This window comes from Podarcis vaucheri, assembly GCF_965113315.1.
Source record: "Podarcis vaucheri genome assembly, chromosome: 1".
In the NCBI taxonomy this organism is placed as follows: domain Eukaryota; kingdom Metazoa; phylum Chordata; class Lepidosauria; order Squamata; family Lacertidae; genus Podarcis; species Podarcis vaucheri.
In genome coordinates this window covers 80881494-80904107 of record NC_138759.1, presented here as the reverse complement: position 1 = coordinate 80904107, position 22614 = coordinate 80881494, and the positions used below count along the sequence as shown (strand labels likewise).

Below are 22614 nucleotides of genomic sequence, written 5' to 3'. Positions count from 1 at the left end.
CAAGGTGCGTTTTCTTTTCCTGCTGCTTTAATGCAATCGGAGGCCTTCTGAATAACACCTGCAGGGAAACACAAGTGTAGAGCAGAAGGTCTTGCTTGTGAGCTTATAGGGATCTAATTCTAGTTGACTGGACCAGGTGGGCCACTGACCTGAAGCAGAAGGTCTCTTCCTATGTTGGTACCACAAGCTACCTTGTGGGATAACTAAAATGAAAAGTGGAGTAAATATTTTACATAAAATACCCAGCTGCAGGCGACTTTCCATAGTGGAACCTCTCACTCTGCTTTTTGTGTAAGGCCCCCATGCCATAAATTGGTACCAACTTGAATTAAATATTGGGGGGAGCTAAGTCCTGCCCTGCATAATCGATCACATGACACAGTGCATGCACACCATTTGAACGACATAGCCCATCAACTTTTTGGGGGGCAGCCCTCCAATATTTTATTGAATACCCCTTGGACCCTAGTAGTTGGTTCCTTTGGATATGCTGCTACTACATGCTGATCCTAACCTGAAGAAACCACTAGGCCACATATCTTGCCTTCCAGTTATTGTTAGACTACCGCTCTCTTTATTCCCTGAACATGAACTATACTGGCTGGGGCTGATTGGTGTGGGAATCGAACAACACCAGGGAGTCACAGGTTCCCATTTTTCTGCTCTACACTTCGATTATTTGGGGGATTTATAAGCCTTACTGACAAGGACAGCTTCTCTTAAACTTGTCTCTAGAAATATTAAAAACTACAGAGATGTATCTACTCCTTCAAAGCCCTGAAGACACAAAACTTAACAAATCTTGTGAAATATCCTTAGGACACAAAACGTACCTGGACATCCATGCAGTCTTAACACTTAGCAAAGATTTCCCTAGAATTGCATTTTTAAAACCAATGAAGTCAAATGTCAAAGCATAAACAAATTTATTTGGGGAAATTGAGAAAAGTGGGAGGCAGCAATCAGATTTGCAAATAAAACCACTAAAGTACATATAATTTAGCTAGTTACATATTACCTGCTTGAGAAGTCTTGGGTGGCCTTGCAAAACAGGTTATAAGAGAGACCATCTCTGGCTAACTGGCTGGATGGTTCCAAGAAGCAATACAGAGGGGATGCTTGTTGCATCTCTGATGTGAGTTAGATAGCCAACCATAAATTTCTCTAAATGATTCTGGATTTATAATATAAGAAAATTAACCTCAATTTATTGGAACTAGATATGTTAAAAAGGAATGAGAGAGACTAGCTTCTTTTTCACATACCCACCTCCCATTATGAACACTTTATTGCAGTTGTCATGCATTTTTTGGAAATAGGTTTAGAAACCACTAAAGATTTAGGAATATCACAGTTTGATTGAAGAAGGGCTTCCTTGCGGTGTGACCCAGTCATTTATGGAATGCTAATTGTATATCGTTAGATATTCTTTCATTATTTTTTAGAGGTTTTCCGCATAGTTTTGAGTCTTATTTTTATAGTGTACATTGCTTCAATTATTTCAGGCAGTAAAGTGGTTTATAAATTTATATAATAAAAATAATAGCAGTGTACTAAAAAATTAAAAGATGGCAGTTAGCTAGTAATTAAAATAATTAAGTGCCCCAGGCCATCAACCTATTATAACTATTCACTTTAAAAATATTAAACATAAACAATAATGCCATTTATACTCAGAAATATGAATGAAGGAATGAAGGGTTATTCATATGAACTGGATTAAACACAATTCCCTTAACAGTCACACATTTTTATATACTTTTGCCGTATCACATCAGGTAATCTATCCAGTTACTGAGAATTTGAATGCCAAACCATCTGAAGAAGACAAACTGCTTTTAAACTTTCTTGCCATATTACAGAGAATATTGTGTTCTGTGTTTGAAAGCATCATCATCATAACTCAGTTGAAATATCTGCAGCTGCATAGAAAGCCCTTAAATGCTACTCATGACTCAGGATGTAATAAGAGTCTCATTATTGAATTAGAACTTTGCATTTATATGAGAGCTAAACTATTATTTGCATATACTCTTTTTTTAGCAGTTTAGAATGGGTGAATGAATGGGATCTTTTAGCATCTAATACACTATTTCTTAAACTGTATTTTAATGGTGAAAATAGTTACATCTAAATACTATTCCTTTAAAAATGAGTTTGTTGCATTGCAATAAATGGAGAAATTCTCTTTCCCTCTATAGAAGTGACTCAAATTATGATTTATTCATTATTTTAATCTTTATAGTAGAATTCAGTCACAAAGAAGAAAGCAATCCAATAAATATTATGGCATTATGACACATCTTTTTGTGCAATATAATTAACAAAAATGTCTCTTAATAATATTTTATGTGCAATTTATATCTGTATCGTTATACATCAAACAATGGCTTATTGCCTTAATGGTAGTCCATAACAAATATGTTTATATAATTATACAGAATGACATTAGAATATAAATATGGTCATGATTCAGCCAAATTAAAGTCCCATTAATTTCAATAGGTGATTTAAGAAGTGTTTACTTCCCACTGAAATCAATGGGATAAAAATGCTTTTCCTAGACTGATCATACTCTAAATATTATAATTGTACAGAATTATAAAAATAAAATAACTACAGGCATATTACTTCCCCAAAAAGTTTCTATATTTCTTTAAGAAGCAATATACTTTTTTAAAAAAATGACAAGGTATATAGCTCTCATCTCTAGTATAAATCTGTTATGCAATTACTTTAATGCTGTTGTGAAATATTCTCTTTCTAGAGTTTGATAAAGTTCAGGACAGCTTTTACAGAAGACAAAAGTCCTCCAGACATACTGTCTTTGTAATATTGTATTTATTGAGAAATCCATTGGTTTTCAGACACTGGGGGCTGAGGCATAGAAACAAGTGCACGGGCAGGAAATATTTGTCCCAAAGCACTTTCTGAACTCTAAAAGACCCAAACTGTTTTTAACTCCAAAACCTTTAATTACTAGACGAGATTAGATAATTTTTTTATCAAATATATCTTTATTTTAATACTACTGTATTTATATGTGTGTGTGTGTATTCTGTCAATTTATATCGTATTTTTCAACAATTGTCCTCAAAACAACTAGCAAATTTATAAAACACAACAGAGACACTAAGATTTAGATTTTATAAATCTCTATAAAATTTATAATTTTTATAAATACTTGTAATTTTAGTGATAGGATTTTGATGAAAGGTTTCTTTCTTAAACCTTTAAGATAAGTCAGTAATTTTTATGATGGTTCAGTGTTGTGTTTAATACTATTTTATTCTTTTGTAAAAAAAAAATTGTGTTCAGCTGATAGTTTTCATTTTATTTATAGAAATGTTGATAAACATTTTTATAAAGAAACATTGAATTAATAAAACTATAGTTATTTACTGACATTCTTGTAATTATGTAACAGTAGTATTGATTACATTTGTAATATATTTTTTCCCTCAGCCCTGTTACGAACGATTATCAAAGAAGTAAAAATTCCTATTCTGGTAATTGTATGTTTAGTAGGAACTGGCATTGGAACAATACCCCATTTTTCAGCTCAGGTAATGGAGAACTATTAATTTCCCCCATTTCAATAACTAATAAGGGAATAGATTTTACTGATATTTTGTAAACGAAGTGCTGTTGCAGACACAGTAGGTTGAGGAGGAGGCAGAAGGAGAGAGGAAATTCAATTCCATCTCTGCTCTCCCTGCATGTCTCTGACACCAGGTCTTTATGCAAATTGTCTCCACATTACTAGCCTACAGAGGATAACAGTAGTTGCTGTTGCCAGTTTAGCATTTTGAGGTGTCTCTAGGCAAAGTGGATTTGTGGACCCCTCTTCAAGTTGCTTTCTTGAAGATGAGTCGGGGGGGGGGGGTTCTGCCACTTCAAAGCCATTCAGCTTGGGAAATACCCAGATTGAAAAGCGTTTGCTACTGAAAGAAGTGGCAGAGCAAAATATATGGGTTTTCAGGGGAGAGGGTTTGGGGAGAGATCAGAAATTTGGAAATGAGCTTGGAAGAAACAGGCTTCTTGCATATATTTTAAGGAAAGAGCATGGTATGCCAAGCCCAATTCCAACTTGAGCCAAGGACTCATCATTTTAAAAATGTTTCAAACATCATTGTTTCTGTAAAAATTAACTTGTAGATTGTTTTACCAGAGGGCACTAAAAGCTACTGCACAAGGGTAAAGTTTCAGACACCCAGCTTCCCATCTAACACTGGATCCGACTCTACAATTTAGCAGCCGGGGACAGAGCGAGCCGCCCATGGGGCGGAGCAAGCCAAGGCAAGGTGTGCTGCATGGAGCCTCTCCGCAGCCTCCTCCTCAGCTGTAGGGCAGCTGAGGCGATGGGCAGACGCAAGTCCCGTGCTGCTCAAAAAAGCAGCGCAGAGCTTGCAGGCAGTCCGCCCACCGCCTCCCCCTCAGGAGAGATGGTGGCTCAGGCATGCTGCAGGTCCTGCAGTGTGACGTCCATTGCCCCCTGCCTCACCTAGCTACACCTAAGTGTGGTTCTCCAAACTCTTCTCCCTCAACTCCCCGAGCCCTCCCCCCATTGCTCTTGCTCCCTACCATAGGAGCCAGCGACTAGACTGTGGCTGGACGTATGCTGATGGTGGAAAGAAGAATGCAGCCCGCTTATGGAGAGGGGAAGAAATGGGGCCGGGTGGTGCGTTTCTGGCTTATTGCAGAGATTCAAAAGTTGCTTTTTAGGGCAGCAAGTCTCTAAAGGCAGCTTCCACCATGCAGTCATAAAACCCAGAGCAACCCAGACCTAGCAAAAAGTATTAACTCACTCCCACACCACCCCCGACAATACAGTGGTACCTTGGGTTACAGACGCTTCAGGTTACAGACTCCGCTAACCCAGAAATAGTATCTCGGGTTAAGAACTTTGCTTCAGGATGAGAACAGAAATCACGTGATGGCAGTGCGACGGCATCAGGAGGCCCCATTAGCTAAAGTGGTGCCTCAGGTTAAGAACAGTTTCAGGTTAAGAACGGACCTCCAGAACAAATTACTGTATTTTTTGCTCTATAAGACTCACTTTTTCCCTCCTAAAAAGTAAGGGGAAATTGTGTGTGCGTCTTATGGAGCAAATGCAGGCTGTGCAGCTATCCCAGAAGCCAGAACAGCAAGAGGGATTGCTGTTTTCACTGCGCAGCGATCCCTCTTGCTGTTCTGGCTTCTGAGATTCAGAATATTTTTTCCCCTTGTTTTCCTCCTCCAAAAACTAGGTGCGTCTTGCGGTCTGGTGCATCTTATAGAGCAAAAAATATGGTAAGTTCTTAACCTGAGGTACCACTGTACCTGTTCCAAGCAGGCTCAGCCCATTTCAACCCGATCAAGCCTTGGAAACCTTCCAGGCGGCTGAAACCTGGCAGGAAGATCCCCTCCTGGCCTCCAGGGGTAGCCTCGCTCTCTGCCTGGCTGCCCGCGCCGGGACTCTCCCAGTTCCTGCAGAGGGAAGTGGCTTTCCTTTGCAGAGACTTCCTGTGCCAAAGCAAGCAGGCAAGGAAGACGGAGAGGAGGAGGCAGCCTAGGCAAATTCATGGAGGAGAGGGCTGTCGAAGGCTACTAGCCATAAGGGCTGTGCTCTGACTGCAAAGTTGGAGGCAGCCCTGCTTCTGGTTTCTGGAAATCACTCGAGGGAGAGTGCTCCTGCAGTGGCGTAGGAAGGGGCGTGCGGTGGGGGCGCAAGTTGTTTTTTGTCACCCTCCTCAGTGATGACACCCAGGGCGGCCCGTACCCCCCTTTCTGTGCCACTGCCTCCTCCTTTGCTATTCTCCTTGTACAGAAGAAATCTAGGTACTTTTTCTCCACTCCCTCTGATCATATGCTTGGGCGGGGAAGAAATATGTAAAATAATATGAACGTATTCAGAATTAACAATTCCTTGTACTCATTTTGTGTTTACAGATTCCTTTTGTGAAGAGCATTTCAGATATAGATCCTGTACTTTTCCTTCATTTGTTTACACCAGTTATAATATTTACAGCTGCATTTGAGATGGATTTTTATATATTTCGAAAATCATTTTGGCAGGTAAGACATATATACAATATTGTTTAGAAATTTACTTCAAACTTCACATTAAGGATATAGTTGCATATTACACACAAATGTGTCCAATCAAACCCCAAAGTAATATTTTCCAGGAAAATAGTTTTGTTTAAAATACATCCGATTCATATTTAAAGCATTTGACTTCCCCCAAGCAATCCTGGGAACTGTAGTTTGCTAAGGCTACTGGGAACTGTAGTTCTGTGAATGGGAAACTATAATTCTCAGGATTCTTTGGGGGAAGTCTTGGCCATTAAATGTATGTTGGATGTATGTGTGTGCATAATTTGCAGTGAGAAAATGAAAGGCACCAACAGTTGGGCAAGAATGCTCCAAGTAAAACTTAGTTGGCTATCATCCTACAAGTACCTTTTTTACATTTTCATTCATATGAGCTGATTGACTGTCATGTCATATATAGCACTGTGTCATTAAATCTCCAGCCTTATCCACCTGAGTTTAATGTAATTTTATTTTGCAAATGATTGATACACACACACATATATTGTCATTGCAGGTGTTAATTCTTGCAGTTCCTGGATTTTTGATGAACTGTGCTTTCCTTGGATGGTTAACTTATAAAATTAATAAGTATAATTGGTCCTGGGATGATAGCATGCTATTTGGAATAATTCTTAGCACAACAGACCCTATCCTTTCTGTGGCTTCTGTAAGAAACATTGGTAGGTATTTACACTGATTTTTCTGATAAGCTGAATTCATTATAATACTTGAATGTGGAGTGTACTGTTTACAATATAGCTTCACAGAGCTTAAAGGTAAAGGTAAAGGTACCCCTGCCCGTACAGGCCAGTCATGTCTGACTCTAGGGTTGTGCGCTCATCTCACTTAAGAGGTCGGGAGCCAGCTCTGTCCGCAGACACTTCCGGGTCACGTGGCCAGCGTGACAAAGCTGCTTTGGCGAGCCAGCACCAGCGCAGCACACGGAAACGCCGTTTACCTTCCCGCTATAAAGCGGTACCTATTTATCTACTTGCACTTAGGGGTGCTTTCTAACTGCTAGGTGGGCAGGAGCTGGGACCGAAAGACGGGAGCTCACCCCGCCACGGGGATTCGAACCGCTGACCATATGATTGGCAAGTCTGAGGTTTTACCCACAGCGCCACCGCGTCCCTTCACAGAGCTTACTTAATTGATAATTAACTGTAGTCTGTAACAAACAAATGTGAAGTGATATGGACAGTTTAGGGACATGAGCAGAAAGATACCGCCCCCCATACACACGTTAAATAAAATTACCGTATTTTTTGCTCTATAAGACTCGCTTTTTTCCTTCTAAAAAGTAAGGGGAAATGTGTGTGTGTCTTATGGAGTGGATGCAGGCTGTGCAGCTATCCCAGAAGCCAGAACAGCAAGAGGGGTTGCTGCTTTCACTGCACAGTGATCCCTCTTGCTGTTCTGGCTTCTGAAATTCAGAAATTTTTTTTTCTTGTTTTCCTCCTCCAAAAACTAGGTGCGTCTTGTGGTCTAGTACGTGTTATAAAGCGAAAAATACGGTAGAATTATTGAGGCCAGTTAGAAGTCATTTTGGCTGTCCTGAGTGAACTCTTTCAAATGTGTATACGTTTATGTGGCAGTACATTGTTAACTGTGCTTGCTCACCTCTGAAAAACTGTTTCTCCCTTGTAAAGTATTCAGCAGGGGAGCAACAAAGATGACACCAGAGTATTTGCAGAAATAAAGTTTTATTTGAGGAAATAAAATGCGACAATTTGAAAATAGAACAATTAGCTGTAGAATGCTATCTCAGAGAAAGAAGTGGGATTGACTGTTAAGTGGAATGGTGGTGAGCTAATGTACGTTTTGCAATGATGTTTCAACATTTGGGTTAAAAGGAGAGGGGTTGAAGTGGCAAATGCTTGAAAGCTGGCAAAAAAGAAAAATAGAATGATATTTTCCCTTCCATATGATCTGTACAAAAACCAGTACTTGAAGAGGATGAACAACCAGCTATGTAGCTTTGTATTTATGGAATTAATGTTGAGTTGTCAATTGTGTCACTATAACGTTAAACATACATTAAATTTTGACTGAGGATACAGTTTCAAGCATCTTAGGGGATTCATCTAAGGTATTATCCCCTAATGGAGTCAGGTTTGATTTGAACATAACAGCAAACTATGGTTTGTCAAGCAGGCATGTGAGTGATTTGTGCTCTCCCTTCTCTTCCTTGCTCCTTACATTTGTGTGCAGGGAAGACTTGAGAAGCTTCCATTCCCATTTGGACAATTGTTTTGCACAAACCTGAATCAGTGATTGGTTGTAAATTGATTGGACTCTTCTCCACTGTTGGAAGCATACTACCTCCAAATAACTGTCTCTGGGATGGGATTTGTTGTATAGCATAGTGCAGGCTTCCTCAACCTTGGCTCTCCAGATGTTTTGAGACTACAGTTCCCATCATCCCTGACCACTGGTCCTGCTAGCTAGGGATCATGGGAGTTGTAGGCCAAAAGCATCTGAGGTCCGAGGTTGAGGAAGCCTGGCATAGTGCCATGCATGGATTTGCATGCTTCCCATAGGCATCTCTTTGGCCACTGTGAGAGTAGGATGTTGGACTAAATGGGCCTTTAGTTTGTTTTGGCACAGCTCTCCTTACACAGGAATAATAAGACGGATTGCACAAGTGAAAGGCTTATACCTGATCATTACCAGTGTTCCAAACTTTGGTTTGTAGGATAATCTGAAGGCAGACAGAGCCTGCTCATATTTTTAAGGTACAGTAATACCTTGGTTCTTGAATGGCTTAGTTGCCGAACAAATTGACTCCCAAATGCTGCAAACCCGGAAATAAGTGTTCTGGTTTGCGAATGTTTTTCAAAAGCTGAACATCCGACGTAGCTTCTACTTCCGCGGAGATAGGGAGCCGGCTGGTGTTTGCCTCTGATCTGATCTTTGTCAATTGTTTCCCAAGGTGCTTTTAGGGATTACTCTTTTATAAGCCGGCCCATTGCTCTCCATACATGGCAAACTAGCCAAGGGTTCTATAGTTTCGGCTGTTAACTGTTGAATACTGACATTAGTGGTCACCGGGCCTTTGAAGTGTGTTATCTCTTTCCGTAGGTATTTTTCCGGAACCTGATTATGGCCCAATTCTGCCTCATCTAGGTATCTTAGCTTGTCCCAAGAGCCAGGTGAATTCACGTTAGGGATGGTTCTCCTTATTGGAGGTGGTGTAGTGTTCTCTTCAGTGTGCTGGGCTTCCTTAATTGGGGCTCCTGCAGCCAATCAGAAGCTGCACCTTGGTTTTCGAATAGTTTCGAGAGTCAAATGGACTCCTGGAACGAATTAAGTTCGGGAACCGGTACCACGGTATTTTGTTTCACTTGAAATATAATTTTTAGCATAAAGTGAAGCAGAATGGAGCAATATTGGAAAGAAGAGAAGACAAAATCATCTAGTTTGCAAGTTCTTTTATTTTCATAATTCTCACAAAATGATTTTATATGGGAGTATGTTGAGGCCATTCTTTCTCTCGATTAAAAAAGTATGCAAAGTTTATATTGTGCAACAAAGAGATGCAAGGCCTGGTTATAAGTAAAACAACAGTGTAAATAATACACTATTTGACTAATTTAAAATAATTAAGCTGTCAGATTTGCACTATTTAAGAAATTTAAGAAGTAAAGTTGATTCAAATCAGTCTTTTTTTCGTGGCTGATATAAACTGTCATGATTTAAATATATTCACTCTTGGAGAAACAGGAAACACGGGAGGAAACAAAATCAAGCTTCTTCTTCTTGAACAGCTGATGATCACTACTGCATATTATTTGCCCGAGGAATCTATTTTTGTGAAGCTGCTGAATCAAAGTGCTATTGTAAATGGCTTAAATCTTTGCATTCCACCTTTATTATCCGGTTCTACTTCATAGCCGCCATCTCTGCAAGGTTTTTGAATGGAAGGATGATGGGAACTGTGGGAGCTTTAGAATGGCTGCATGTGTATATGCAGACTTAACGGTGAAGTGCTAATGGGAATTGTATGGAGAGAATCAGCACTTTTCCTTCATTGTTTGAGAAGAATATATGCACTAAAAACAAGCATATCTTAATCATGTGATTTTGATTCCCCCATTTCTTATGGGTCTTGTTATAGTATCTTTCCACTTAAGAAGCAAAAATAAAAAAGAACTTGTTCATTTTGTTATCTTCCCCCCTTTTTTCAGGGCTTTCAAAAATAGTTGTCAACTTAATAAAAGGCGAGTCTTTGTTTAATGATGCTACAACAGTAATAATTTTTGAGTTATATAGGGATCTTGCAAAACAAACTCACCAAGAATTGAGTAAGTATATTATGTCCTGTACTTTTTCCCCCTCATAAAAATACAATCCATATTATGCCACAATCCTTATTTTTAACTGTTGAGATCTAGGGCATACAAGCTGAAAAAGAAACATGAGAGGCACAGTCACGTCACTAGCGGGTCCACCCCACAAAAAGGGATGTCTGCTGTATCAGTCCCGTCCTCACTCTGGTAGCTCTGCTGTCATAGCAGTTCCTCAGGTGGTGGATGGCAGGGCGAAGAAAGGGGTAGGTGTTGTGCAGATTGGGGGAAGCCTTGGATCCACCAGAGCTTCCCAGGATGTGGATAGATAACATCAGATAGAGCAACACAAATGCTTGAAGGATATGGCACAAGACAGTATTACTAGGGGGAAGAAATACATCAAGCTGGGCTGTAGGGTATTTTGTTGAAAAATAAGTACTTTGGGAGTCAGTTTGTTGTCTCAAGTTTTACTAAATATGGAGGTGTTGCTATTGTTTGAAAACTGGCTTACGTTTTGAAGTTAACACCCTGCTCAGGAAAGACCTAAAAGAAGGATTAGATTTTATTTAAGGCATTTTAGAGGGACAGAAGATGTCCCAAATATGAGACTATTGCTGTCAGTCTAGCAGTGGGGATTGACTCTATCATTGTAAAGTTGATATCAGGCAGGGAGGTAATGATTACAGAGAAGATGATGCTTGTTAGGACAAGCTGAGTAAAAGGCTTATCTGCAGAAGTGATCGTTCCAGCTTCTACTTCTCACTGAGTAAGCCTCTTCCATTAAAGTTACACATGTGCACCAATGCATCGGCTTCTTGTTGGACGGGCTGTAAGGACCTTGGCACTTACCACCATATATGGTGGTTTTACCCTAAATTGTTGATTTGGGGGAAGGTATCTTCCTGGAAAAAAATAAGGTCACTGAACAAAATTTAATATAGACCCCAGAATTGGCAGTGCTAAAGAATGTGGTCATCCAGTAAGTCCTTGATTGGATGCCTTCTGATGGCAGCACTACTTAAAACATCTAAGCAGAGAATATATTTAGAAGGAACTAAAATGGAGTACAGTAACTATAACTATAAAGTGTAGTACCTAGTGTTGATCGAGAAACTGACACAAAAGCTCAAAGTCAGTCATTAGAAATCAAGTAAAAGCATACTTTCATCACAAATTAGTACGATTTTATTAGTTTTACACATACATATCAGCCGGAGCATAACAGAGGTCCACCAACGCAATATCCAAAGACTTGGAATTCCTGAAACTGGTCCAAACACTGGCTTTTCCTTTTCAAGTAAATTCCCAAGGCTGGACTTGCACAGGATCTATGAACAGGACAGACAATTCATTTGAAAACTGTTAACATTTTCAGCTGGAATATTCTGTCTCTCAGATCTATTGTATGGGGTTATGGTTGGGTTTTTTTAAAATTTACTACTACTATTGCATTTTGCTCTTTTTTTCTTGTCTAAAATATAAAATCATATTTATATATAGATATATATGAAAAATAGGTATATAATTATAAAAGTTTCCTGAATAGATTCTGTGCATCCATAGACCTAATATGTATGACTGCATAGATGACTGTTGAAAAAACAACACCAAGAGTTGCATGTAAGCAACCTGTTCTTCTGGGTTCCAAGGAAGAAGAAGGTTCAGGGTACAATCAGTTAGCATCATTAGTTATAATTGTCTTTAAATTAACTATTGGAAAGCAGATTGTAAATAACTATTTTCTTTTTACCTTTTACAGTTAAAGAAATTTTTATAAAGTTGATTTTAAAATTTTTTGCAAGCACTGCTTTGGGATTTTTTACTTCAAGATTAGTTAGTTATTGGTTGCAACATGTTTTCAATGATGGAGTAGTTGAAATAATTCTAAGCTTCTCAATGGCATACATTATTTTCTTCATTGGTAAGTTAAACGTCTTTGTCAAATGTAATGCATTTGAAACAGTTGTGCTTAATCATTAATAAAACTAAATAATAGTGGTTTTTTAAAATAACAATTCCCTATTTTTTCTATCCTTAGCTGAATGGCTTGGAATGTCTGGAGTTATAGCTATTTGTATTTTGGGCCTTCTTTTAGATTCTGTAAGCTTTAGTCCAGGATTGGATATATTTCTTTATAAGTAAGTGCTCATAAGTAAGTGTTTATCTTTAAATTTCAGTTTGAATCATTTTGAAAATTTCTGTGGTAGCTAAATGTATCCCATTTACATATTGTGTAAGGAATGTGAACTAATAGGATTGAAGTCCTTGTAGAAGATTTAAAAATGCCTTGTAGAAGCACTTTAAGTATTCAGTGCATAAAATTTCTATTGTTAACCAGATTCTCAGTGACAAATGGTACTTAAGGACTGGTAGACTTGAAATAGCTACAAGAGGATTGATTAATATTTTTTTTTTTTTGCTTTGAATAATATTTTTTTAAATGTAGTATAAATAAAGCATGGTGGTTGGTTGAGTAACAACTGACTGGTTTATTAACACAGAAGTAACATTTCCCGTCAGATCTTTCAATGATTTGAAGACGCAACTAGACATGAAACAGGAGATCCGTCGTCAGCATTTAGTAGTTTAAAGAAGGAAATGCAACCCTGGGGGGACATAAAATTGGATTTGAACTGTACCATTAGGAAGGTCTTTTTTGTCTTTTGCAATGTGAACATTTGATTTTAAAATGTTATAACTACAATAATATAGAATAATATTATAAATGCACATTGTGTATTCTGTATTAAGAGCCTGTGAATTACATTGTGATTAAGACTTGCAGTTTTACCCTTCTGAAAGTCTATGTTCTTTCACAGTGATATATGGCCAGACTCAACAGCCCCAACTGGTAAACACTTAGATCAAATTGTAACCAATTTTATTGCAAAAGGAACCTGCACATGTTTATATCAAGTCTAATACCTTATATTTTAGCTACCAAACTACTCATTAATATAAATAAATATACAGGCAAAGAATCTGTAGCTTCCTTTCCCTTCTGAGTTCAAATGGTAGATAGAAAAAATACAAATCCCATGTTCATTGGCCATTTCCTGTTGAGTATTGGATTGCATTTCCTCTGGCTCTCAACTGAGTTTGAGAGGTAGAGCAAACTACAAATCTCATGTTACCTGTTAGGAAACACTCTCTCTCTCTCTCTCTCTCTCTCTCTCTCTCTCTCTGTGTGTGTGTGTGTGTGTTTGTTTGTGTGGTTTTGCCTATCTCTAGTTTCAGCTTGTTTTGTGGAATTCTAATCCAAAATATAATCTAAAAAATTGTGTTTGACCAAATATTCACTGTGTTAAATGCTTTGAAAGTTTTGTAAGAAACTGATTTTGAGGTTGGGGTGAGGGGAGAATGCTTTTGTACTTTATATACCGCAAAGAATTATAGCTTTGCTAATAGTCAGCCCCCCCCTTAGCATGGTTTAACACATGTTTTTTTTAAACAGGTTTTGGTCAATGTTGACCTTTTTGGCTCACATTATGATATTCCTTATAATGGGAATTGTGTTGGCTCAGAAGGCATTTCCATTTTTTAATTCTCGTGCTATTTTTTATATTATAACAGTCTACCTTTCATTAAATCTTACAAGGTAAGAATTGTTTAATTTTCCTTATTGCATTGATGTTTTCTGCCAATTCACAAAGCTCACTGTTAATATTCTTCAGACTGCAATCCAAATGCATTTAACTGGGAGTAAGCTACACTGAATTCACTAGGACTTACTTTTTATGCATGTATAGGATGGTAGATTATATATTATTTTCCAAAATTCTTAAGTTCAAGGCACACATGCTCTCACAAGTAACTGCATGGGAGCCATGAAGAACATAAATAGGTCCTTATACTTACCAGAACTTCTAGTATTGGTGCCTCTGAACCTATTACCCAGTTTGCAGTATGAATTTGGCATAGTTTTGAAAACACACTTTTATTCGAAACTTATTCCAAACCAGGCCATCACCACTCTTCTTTAACAGTTTGGATTGCAATCTGCGTTGTGAAGAGCTCATTCTACCAGACCACCTGGTTGCTTCTACTTCTGTGATTGTAGCAGCAAGGAGGGATTCTCATCCTTGCCACCTTGAGCCCCTTTGGAGGAAGGTTGGAATATACATTGGAATATACACCCTCTTTTCCTGGTGCTTTGAACATTCCTGGTGTGATTGACATTCCTATGCCCTGGCTTAAAGGATGCTACTGTAGTGGCATTCCAAGCAATAGTGAAGGAGAAGATGAACAAGAAACAGAGAGGCACACCTTCCCTGCTGTTGCTGCTGTTGCCTCCAGATACTAACTTTGGCAGCTACTAACCTTTAGGCATTAAGCACTAGAGAACAGCCACTAGTAAGTAATACTTACATGTCTGTCTAGATTTTGTGTATATTGTATATATAAGACTTTGCACTGAGTGCCACCTGCTTAACCACTTGCCCATCTGCCTCCCAGAGATTTCAGAGGACAAGCATTGTATGAATGAAAATTATCTTAAGGTGGCCCAAGAGCTTTTGCTTCCTTGCTTCCTGAGGAATATAAAGTTTGGCTGTTTTAATAACTTTTTGAAAATTGTGGCATTTGTCAAACAGCTAGCCTTATGAGTAATGCTTGGAGGTTAGAAGGTGATAGCCCCTATACACTATTTCAGGGCCCTAATGATTAGGACATTAATGAAACAAGTAATGTGTGTTGCTGAATACTGTTGAAGTGAAAATATTGGGAACTAAACATTGGCAAAGAGTTTCTTAATGCAAAATAATTTTGAAGTAGACAATTTTATATGAATTAGATGTAGTGGAGGCTGGAACCTGATTTCTGAATACTAAATTTATTCCCTTTGTGAAAAACAATTCTGTGCTTTGACTTTATTGCCATGGTAATTCATAGCTTCTGTGCAAATTGACGTATTTCCAAGCTGAAAACAAGATTTAAAATCTGCAGTTTCCTGAAATTATTACAGTTACCCAATAAGTGCAAAGGAAGACTTCATATTTATTTATGCATTTAGGTTTTTAGTAGGTTTGTCTCTTACTTTTTGACTAGAGTATTCAAAGCAGTTCATAACATTTATAAAATGCAATGGTTACATTGCACATTTAAAACAAACCATACATTTCAAATGAAGTAGGAACAGGAGCATTTCATTTTCTGTCTGTGTGCTTCCCTATCTTCTGGATTCCTTCTCTTAGTGTTAGATGGCCCTGTGCTAGGGGAAGGGACAGCCCAGCTGCAGCAGGAGCAGACATCTGATGTTCTCTTTGCATACTTTTGTAAGTTAGAAGAGGGATACACACTTGTCCCACTATATTGCTGATTGCCTAAGTATATGTTAATAGTTAGGGTCAACACTTTTTGTTCCAGAAGGTGATTGTTGAAAATTGACACCAGTTTTAGCCATGTTGAAAATTGACACCAGTTTTAGCCATGCTCTTATGACTTAATTATTGGTTCCCTATTATCCCTGTTGTGAAGTTAAAGAGATGAATCCCCACACACCTTGAAATGTAACACCCAGAATTTGTGTTATTTGAATTTTTAAAAGGTTTAAAATAGGCTTAGAATAATGTGGAACGTGTTAAATAGGTCAGATTTAAGCTGGAAAATCTCTTTTACTATTTAAACCAATGAAGCAACTTTCTGAACATACCAAAGGTTTTTTGTTTCTAGCGTTGTCAAATTTCATATTATATCGAAGGGAAACAATAGGGGTGCACCCTCCTAACTCATTGAGCAAGCAGAACGGCTTCTGCTAACACAGTGGAATTTCACTCCCCCACCCCTTCTCCCGCCATGCACCCCAGACCATATTTGGAGGCAGGGGGAGAGAAGGGGGAAGTTCTGTTAGATGAGTGGAAGTTTTCCCACTGAACAGATTGACTTACTTTAGGGATGGGCAATATTTTTGGCTTAGGCTGGATGTTTGTATTACGCCATCTCATGGATGAACTTCGGTAGGACAACCCACCTGCCAATCACAGGTCATTGTGATGTCAGAGGTCTAACAGTTGGGAATTATGTACATACCCAACTATAGGTTAACCGTAGGTTAATGGGAATGTGTTCTCTTATATCAGAGATTACTGGTGCTCTACCCCAAATCATTCAGGATGATTTTAGACAACAAGAGAGAGTACTTCCAGTTAGTTGCAAAGCAATTTTTAGAAAAATATGTATATATAGAACGCTGGACTCCCTCATCTTCTTAAGAGTGTGTAGTGAAAAAACCGATGGAATCAGCTCCTCATGGCATACAATTTGAAGCAGTGATTCCTCAGGTGGTTCTGGTAGTTTAAGCCATGCTACCATTAGCCAGGAAAAAAAACCCTGACCCCCCCCTTGGCTAAGCTCATGATCTGTTATTTAACCAGGGTATGCTTTCTTAAATGTTTGCTTAGTTTGTTAACATAGTGTTTTAAGATTTAAATGCATTTTTGCATTTATTTTTATTTTATTCAGGGGTTTGGTTGTTTTTGTGTTGAGCCCTTTTTTGAGTCGTCTTGGCTATGGATTTAATTGGCGTTGGGGAGCTGTTTTGATTTGGAGCGGAATGAGGGGCACCTTCACTTTGAACATGGCTCTTGGAATTAGCCAAACAGAAAGCAAAACTCCAAATGAGTTTCAAATTAAAACCATGGTAAAGTAAGATCATTATTTTTGGAAAGCATTATCAATTTGTACTAGAAGCCTGCTTGGAAACCTATATAGAAAGATGTGTTTATTTCTGACGCCATATTTTCAGTTTATGTACTCATATAGATATTGGGAACGTAGGTATGCCATTAATTTTTACATTAAAGGTATGCACAACATATTACTGAAAGTATAATTCTGTATATCCAAAGAAATAAATATGCAATTGTTTGCATTGAAAAGAGATTAAAATCTAATGCATATAATTGCTAATCTGTCTTTAAGACAGCAGTCGGGAACATTTTTCAGCCCAGGGTACAATCTTCTGGGGTTTGCATGTCTATGGTAGGTAGGGGCAGAGATGAAAGTGTGCTGAGCAATAGATATCACTCTTCCCTTTGTATTCTTACCTACATGCCAGACACAAACAAGTCAGATGTTTCTGCACCCACATGCACCTCTATCCTCCATCTAGATGAGCAAAAGGCATTTTCACAGTTCAAGGACACATTTTAGCCAGGCATTTGAACATAAGGAAGGCCTGCTGGATCAGGCCAATGACTCATCTGGTCCAGCATCCTGTTCCCATAGTGGCCACCCAGGGGCATGTGGGAAACCACGGATTTTGTAGGTGAGTTTCTTGTCTTTGGGGAAATTGCAGGGGTTGGCAAAAGCTATTGAGAGTGAAGAGGGCACATTCAACCCCTGGGCCTGAGATTCCCCACTCATGCTTAAAAGATTGCGTAATATTCTTTCCATTTCCCCCCTTGCAGTTTGTGGCCTGTTGCAAAATCTAACTTTCTAGAACTCAGAACTCAGTATTTTCTTGTTAGGAAAGTCCCCTTAGCACAGTTAGTGTGCCTGTAGAAATGGTTATTATCTGGAATGTGGTTGAGGGGGTACAATGAGCACTTATGGATTGTGCTTCTGGCATCACTGGTAAGATTTGATACAACTTTGTCTGTCCACAACAGTGCCTTTTGTGACTTTCCTAATATACATATATATTTTACAAGGCAGGTTAAGTGCTTCCTTGCAATCAAAAAGTTGAGCATGGAAAGTACTTATTTTCCTTTTTTGCCTAACAGCAAACCTCCCAGTTAGCTAACAATAAAATAAAATTAACACACAGTAAACATACCATTTTTGAAAAATAAGGAGGCAGTGATGACTAAAATAGGTATTGTGTTCCAGCAATTGATCTCTGCTTAGTTAGAATAGGGTTTGTCCTCCCCTGCCTCACCTTGGCAAGGAAGCCAAGGTGATGTGTGTGTGAGAGAGAATGAGTGAGTGAATATGTGTATGTGATAGACCAAGTGTGTCCAGACATGCCCAATGGTGCGTGGCCCCTGAGTGCATTGCTGCATTGGCCTTTGGGAGTAAAAAGTTTGCCCACTCCTGCAATGCCCAATACAGAAAAAACTGTGATGGAATCCCCAGTGCTGTGGTTTAAATCACATGGGTATAGGGTGCCCACCACTATGTATAGTGAGGCCTCCTTAGGCAGCTGATTGGGCTGTCATGAAAGGACAGCAACTTGGGAATCATTTCATTTACTATTACTTGTATTTTTACTGCTAGGGAGGGGGATGGGTGCTCTGAAGTGCACAAAACATAACCTGTAGATCATGAAATCTCATGTCTTCATTTTGTGACTGCTTCACCGTGCGCTGATATTTTGTGACTTGGTCTGCCTTGCACCCACCACTATTTTGTTACTGAAGGGCCTTGGATTATGGTTGTAAACCAAGGTACCACTGTACTTCCTTTCTTGGGAAAGTGACTGAGACAGTTCAGGCAGAACAACTGCAGACAATCCTGAATGAGACTAATGATCTAATCTTTGACAGTCTGGGTTCAGGCCTGGATTTGGGACTGAATGAGCCTTGATCAACCTTATGGATGACTTTTATAGCGAGGGAATGCGACTCTGCTATTTCTGGTTGATCTCTTGGCAGTCTTCAATACCACTGATCACGATATCCTTCTGAACCGACTCTGCAGGATAGGTATCAGTGGCAGTGTATTGCAATTACAATACTCCTGCAGGGTCAGGTCCAAAGAGTAGCATTGGGAGAGTGCACTTTGCCCCCTGGTGCTTACACTATGGAGTGCCATAGGACACTATTTTGTCCACAGTGCTATTCAACAGCTGGCTTTCCTGCTGCTACTTTGCTGAGATGGAGCATCATGTTTTTGCCATATTTGGTGATATTGTAATGTGTAGTTCCAGCTTCTTTCCATTGTTCGGTACTGAACTCCCAAAGCAGACTAAAGTATTATAAAATGCTATAAAATGTAATGTTATATTGCTGCTTTTACTAGTTATGATAGAGATGCTAATTGCTCAAATCCTTTCAGTTATTACTGCATTCAGGAACTGCGTCTTTATTGACCTTGATGATTAATTCTACCACTGTGAAAAGGCTGGTTACAACACTAGGTAATGCTCTCAACATTTCTTCTTTTCTTTATTAAAATAAAAATTAATGTGTTTTATTCATACTTCAACTTCATCCCTATTTAAGCATTTTTTTAAAAAATATATGATTTAAACGGGATAGGAAGACCAGTTTTCTGCATGCTGACCCCACTCCTAATTTCCTTGTGCTCTTGGAAGGTCTGAAGGGGGCTTTTAAGCATGTTCAGATGCACAGTCTTTCATCCTTCCTCACAACTGGGAGCCCTGATGAAGTAGGGTTCTATTTCCCAGCCATGCTGTTGTCTCTTTGCTATATCAAGCACTCATGAGTCTGGAATTAGATGACCTTTGCTGCTGTCTTGTAAATCTTATTATGACCAATGAATTACTTTTCTGTTTCTATAGGCCTTTGTAATATTACTCTTCCAAAACGTATGGCAATGCATAACGCTGTTCAGCGAATCAGACAAATGGAAGCCAATGCATTTGCAATGCTGAAACTTGATAGATTTTTGGCTGATGCAAACTGGACAATGGCTGAAGAAGCAATTAAAATAGATTATCCTTATAAAGTGAGTATCTTTCAGTTAGTGTTAAATAAACGTAACTTAGAAAGTGTGTAAAACCAAATGCAAGGTGGACTCATAGCCTGAGCTCACTTGTCCGTTTGCTTGCCCAGAACAGAGCCACCTATCATTTGCCATGCTAAGGCTTGTGCCTGCACTGTTCTTCAAAAGGAAGAGACGGGGTGTGACACTTGTTGGGCCAACCTCAGGTCATGCTTAGCCATTCAATTCACCTGCTATGTCTTTGTTAAAAGAATTTGGCAGAAGTAGCAACCTGATTTCAAGTTATTCATCTGACAGCAAGGACTGAGATATAGAAGGTGCTGAACTAAATACTTCCAAGAAGGACCGCAAATTTTGAGGAATCTCTCATTGCTTGTCTTAGCTCTTGTTTTTCCCTAGGTAAGGGTCCCAGCTGAGAAACAGGGCTCTAGCCTAGTGGGGATTTGTGTTAGGAACAGAGTCCACTTGAACATTTATTTATTTGTAAACATATTTGTAAACTGCAATTTTCTATAAATATCAAAGTGGTTCATAATAATTGTAACACAATAAAAACTACGTAAAATGAAAGTAGATCACCAGCTAACTATTAAGAAAATGTTTTTCATCAATTATCTGCATAAGCCTGGTAGCAAAGAAAAGGTTTCAGCAAATGTTTGAAGGTTAAGCTAGAAGGTGCATGCACCCGTTCAATATCTAAGAAGCAGAGCATGGTCAAGCATAGGTCAGGTTTAAGTAATGGAAGGTCAGACACAGAAGTCTGGATAAGCAAGATCAGAAAGCAATAATACAGTCATACCTTGTGTTGTGTTAGGTTCATGTTGCATCTTTTCAGTTTGTGAACGCAGCAAACCCAGAAGTGTATACTTCGGGTTTCGCCGCGTGCATGTGCGTAGAAGCGTTCTGTGCGCTTCACATATGCGCAGAAACGCTCTATCGCGCTTTGCACTTGCTCAGAAGTGCTGCTCTAGTTGTCGACTTTTCGGGGTGCGAACGGCACCCTGGAACGGATTGTGCCCGCAACTAGAGGTACCACTGTAATAATAAAGGTGTTTGGTTTTTTTAAAAAAGTACACAAGTGATAGCAGAACAAAACTATCTAATAAGTCAGGGGCAGCATAATTGGTTAACTAGGGGTTAACTAGGGGTTAACATAGTGGTGCTGGAATAAAAACATTTTCACCTGGTTTATAAACACTATTAAGGATGGAGCCAACAGATCTTCTGGGGCAGGGAGTTTCACAGGCTGGACACCACCACATAAATTCCCTCACACATCCCAACTAGCTGCACTTCTGATGATGTGGAAAAGTTGTCTCCAAACAATCAGAGTGGATAGGCAGAATCATGTGAGAGGAGACTGATGTGTTTCCTCACCACGCTGACATGATATTCTGGGATGCAATCAAGCCAAAGTTAAGTCCATTCTTTCAGCTCCTGTCTGGGGTGCAATCTTGCCCTCAGGATGGTGGGTGCCCGTTTCCACAACACAGATGTGTGAAGGGTGCCTCGCTGGCTGGTTGCAGAGGGCAGAGCTGAACTGATTCTCGGAGGCAATGCCGCTGCCACCTGCTGGCTTTTCTCATTGACTTTGTGGGTGCTCTGCCCCCACAATTACCATATTTTTCCGTGTATAAGACTAAAAAAATCAATGTGTATAAGACTAAAAAATAATGTCAAAAATTAGGAGGCATCCTTATACAGTAGTATCTCTGGATGCGAATGTGATCCGTTCCGGAGCCCTGTTCGCATCCTGAAGCGAACGCATCCACGTGACGCGATTTGCCGCTTCTGCGCATGCGCGCAACATCATTTTGATGGTCTGTGCATGCGCAAGTGATGAAACCCGGAAGTAACGTGCTCCATTACTTCCGGGTCGCCGCAGCGCGCAACCCGAAAATACTCATCCCGAGGCTACTTTAACTTGAGGTATGACTGTACAGTGGTGCCTTGCAAGACGAAAATAATCCGTTCCGCGAGTCTCTTCGTCTAGCGGTTTTTTCGTCTTGCGAAGCAACCCTATTAGCGGTTTAGCAGATTAGTGGCTATTAAAGGCTTAGCGGCTAAAAGGCTATTAGCGGCTTAGCGGCTTAGAAAAAGGGGGGGAAGCGGAAAAAAATCGGAACACTCGCAAGACGTTTTCGTCTTGCGAAGCAAGCCCATAGGGAAATTTGTCTTGCGAAGCAGCTCAAAAACGGAAAATCCTTTCGTCTAGCGGGTTTTCCGTCTTGCGAGGCATTCGTCTTGCGGGGCACCACTGTACGTGGGGCCATCTCTCCCCATTGTCTTAAATCTGTGTCCCCCAAAATAGGGGGCGTCTTATAGATGGAAAAATACGGTGTGTCCAGGTACCTATGGCCCCCTAGAGTTGTCTCCTGTGACTCCTGTGTGTGATTTAAACCAAACTGGCCCTGCTACACAGTAGTGTGAATCAGTGACTTCAGGCAGCACCATGAGCAGGGTAGATAAGACAGGATTTTAGTGTGTGAATGCTGCAGCATTCTTTGTAAATTGTTGAGTCTACAGTAGAGTATAAAAGTGCTCAACTTCTATTGGATTCTGCCCAAAATGTTTAGATTCTTAAATTAATTTAATATTACCCTTGGTTTGATATTGAGATTGT

At 39.4% G+C, this 22614-nt stretch overlaps 1 protein-coding gene across 5 annotated transcripts in view; it reads left to right on the top strand.

Annotated features, from left to right (window-relative positions):
- LOC309514794 (solute carrier family 9 member C1-like) overlaps nt 1–22614 on the top strand; it is a 68431-nt gene that overhangs the window by 904 nt on the left and 44913 nt on the right. For 4 of the 5 annotated variants that reach the window (XM_082192057.1, XM_082192054.1, XM_082192056.1 and 1 more), the window contains exons 2-11: nt 3466–3566; nt 5932–6057; nt 6593–6758; nt 10266–10382; nt 12127–12288; nt 12406–12505; nt 13822–13965; nt 16827–17004; nt 19362–19443; nt 19828–19994. In XM_082192057.1, coding sequence (XP_082048183.1) covers nt 3466–3566; nt 5932–6057; nt 6593–6758; nt 10266–10382; nt 12127–12288; nt 12406–12505; nt 13822–13965; nt 16827–17004; nt 19362–19443; nt 19828–19994 — 1343 coding nt within the window. The remainder of the gene's footprint in view (nt 1–3465; nt 3567–5931; nt 6058–6592; nt 6759–10265; nt 10383–12126; nt 12289–12405; nt 12506–13821; nt 13966–16826; nt 17005–19361; nt 19444–19827; nt 19995–22614) is intronic. The other variant, XM_082192055.1, reaches the window with a different exon arrangement.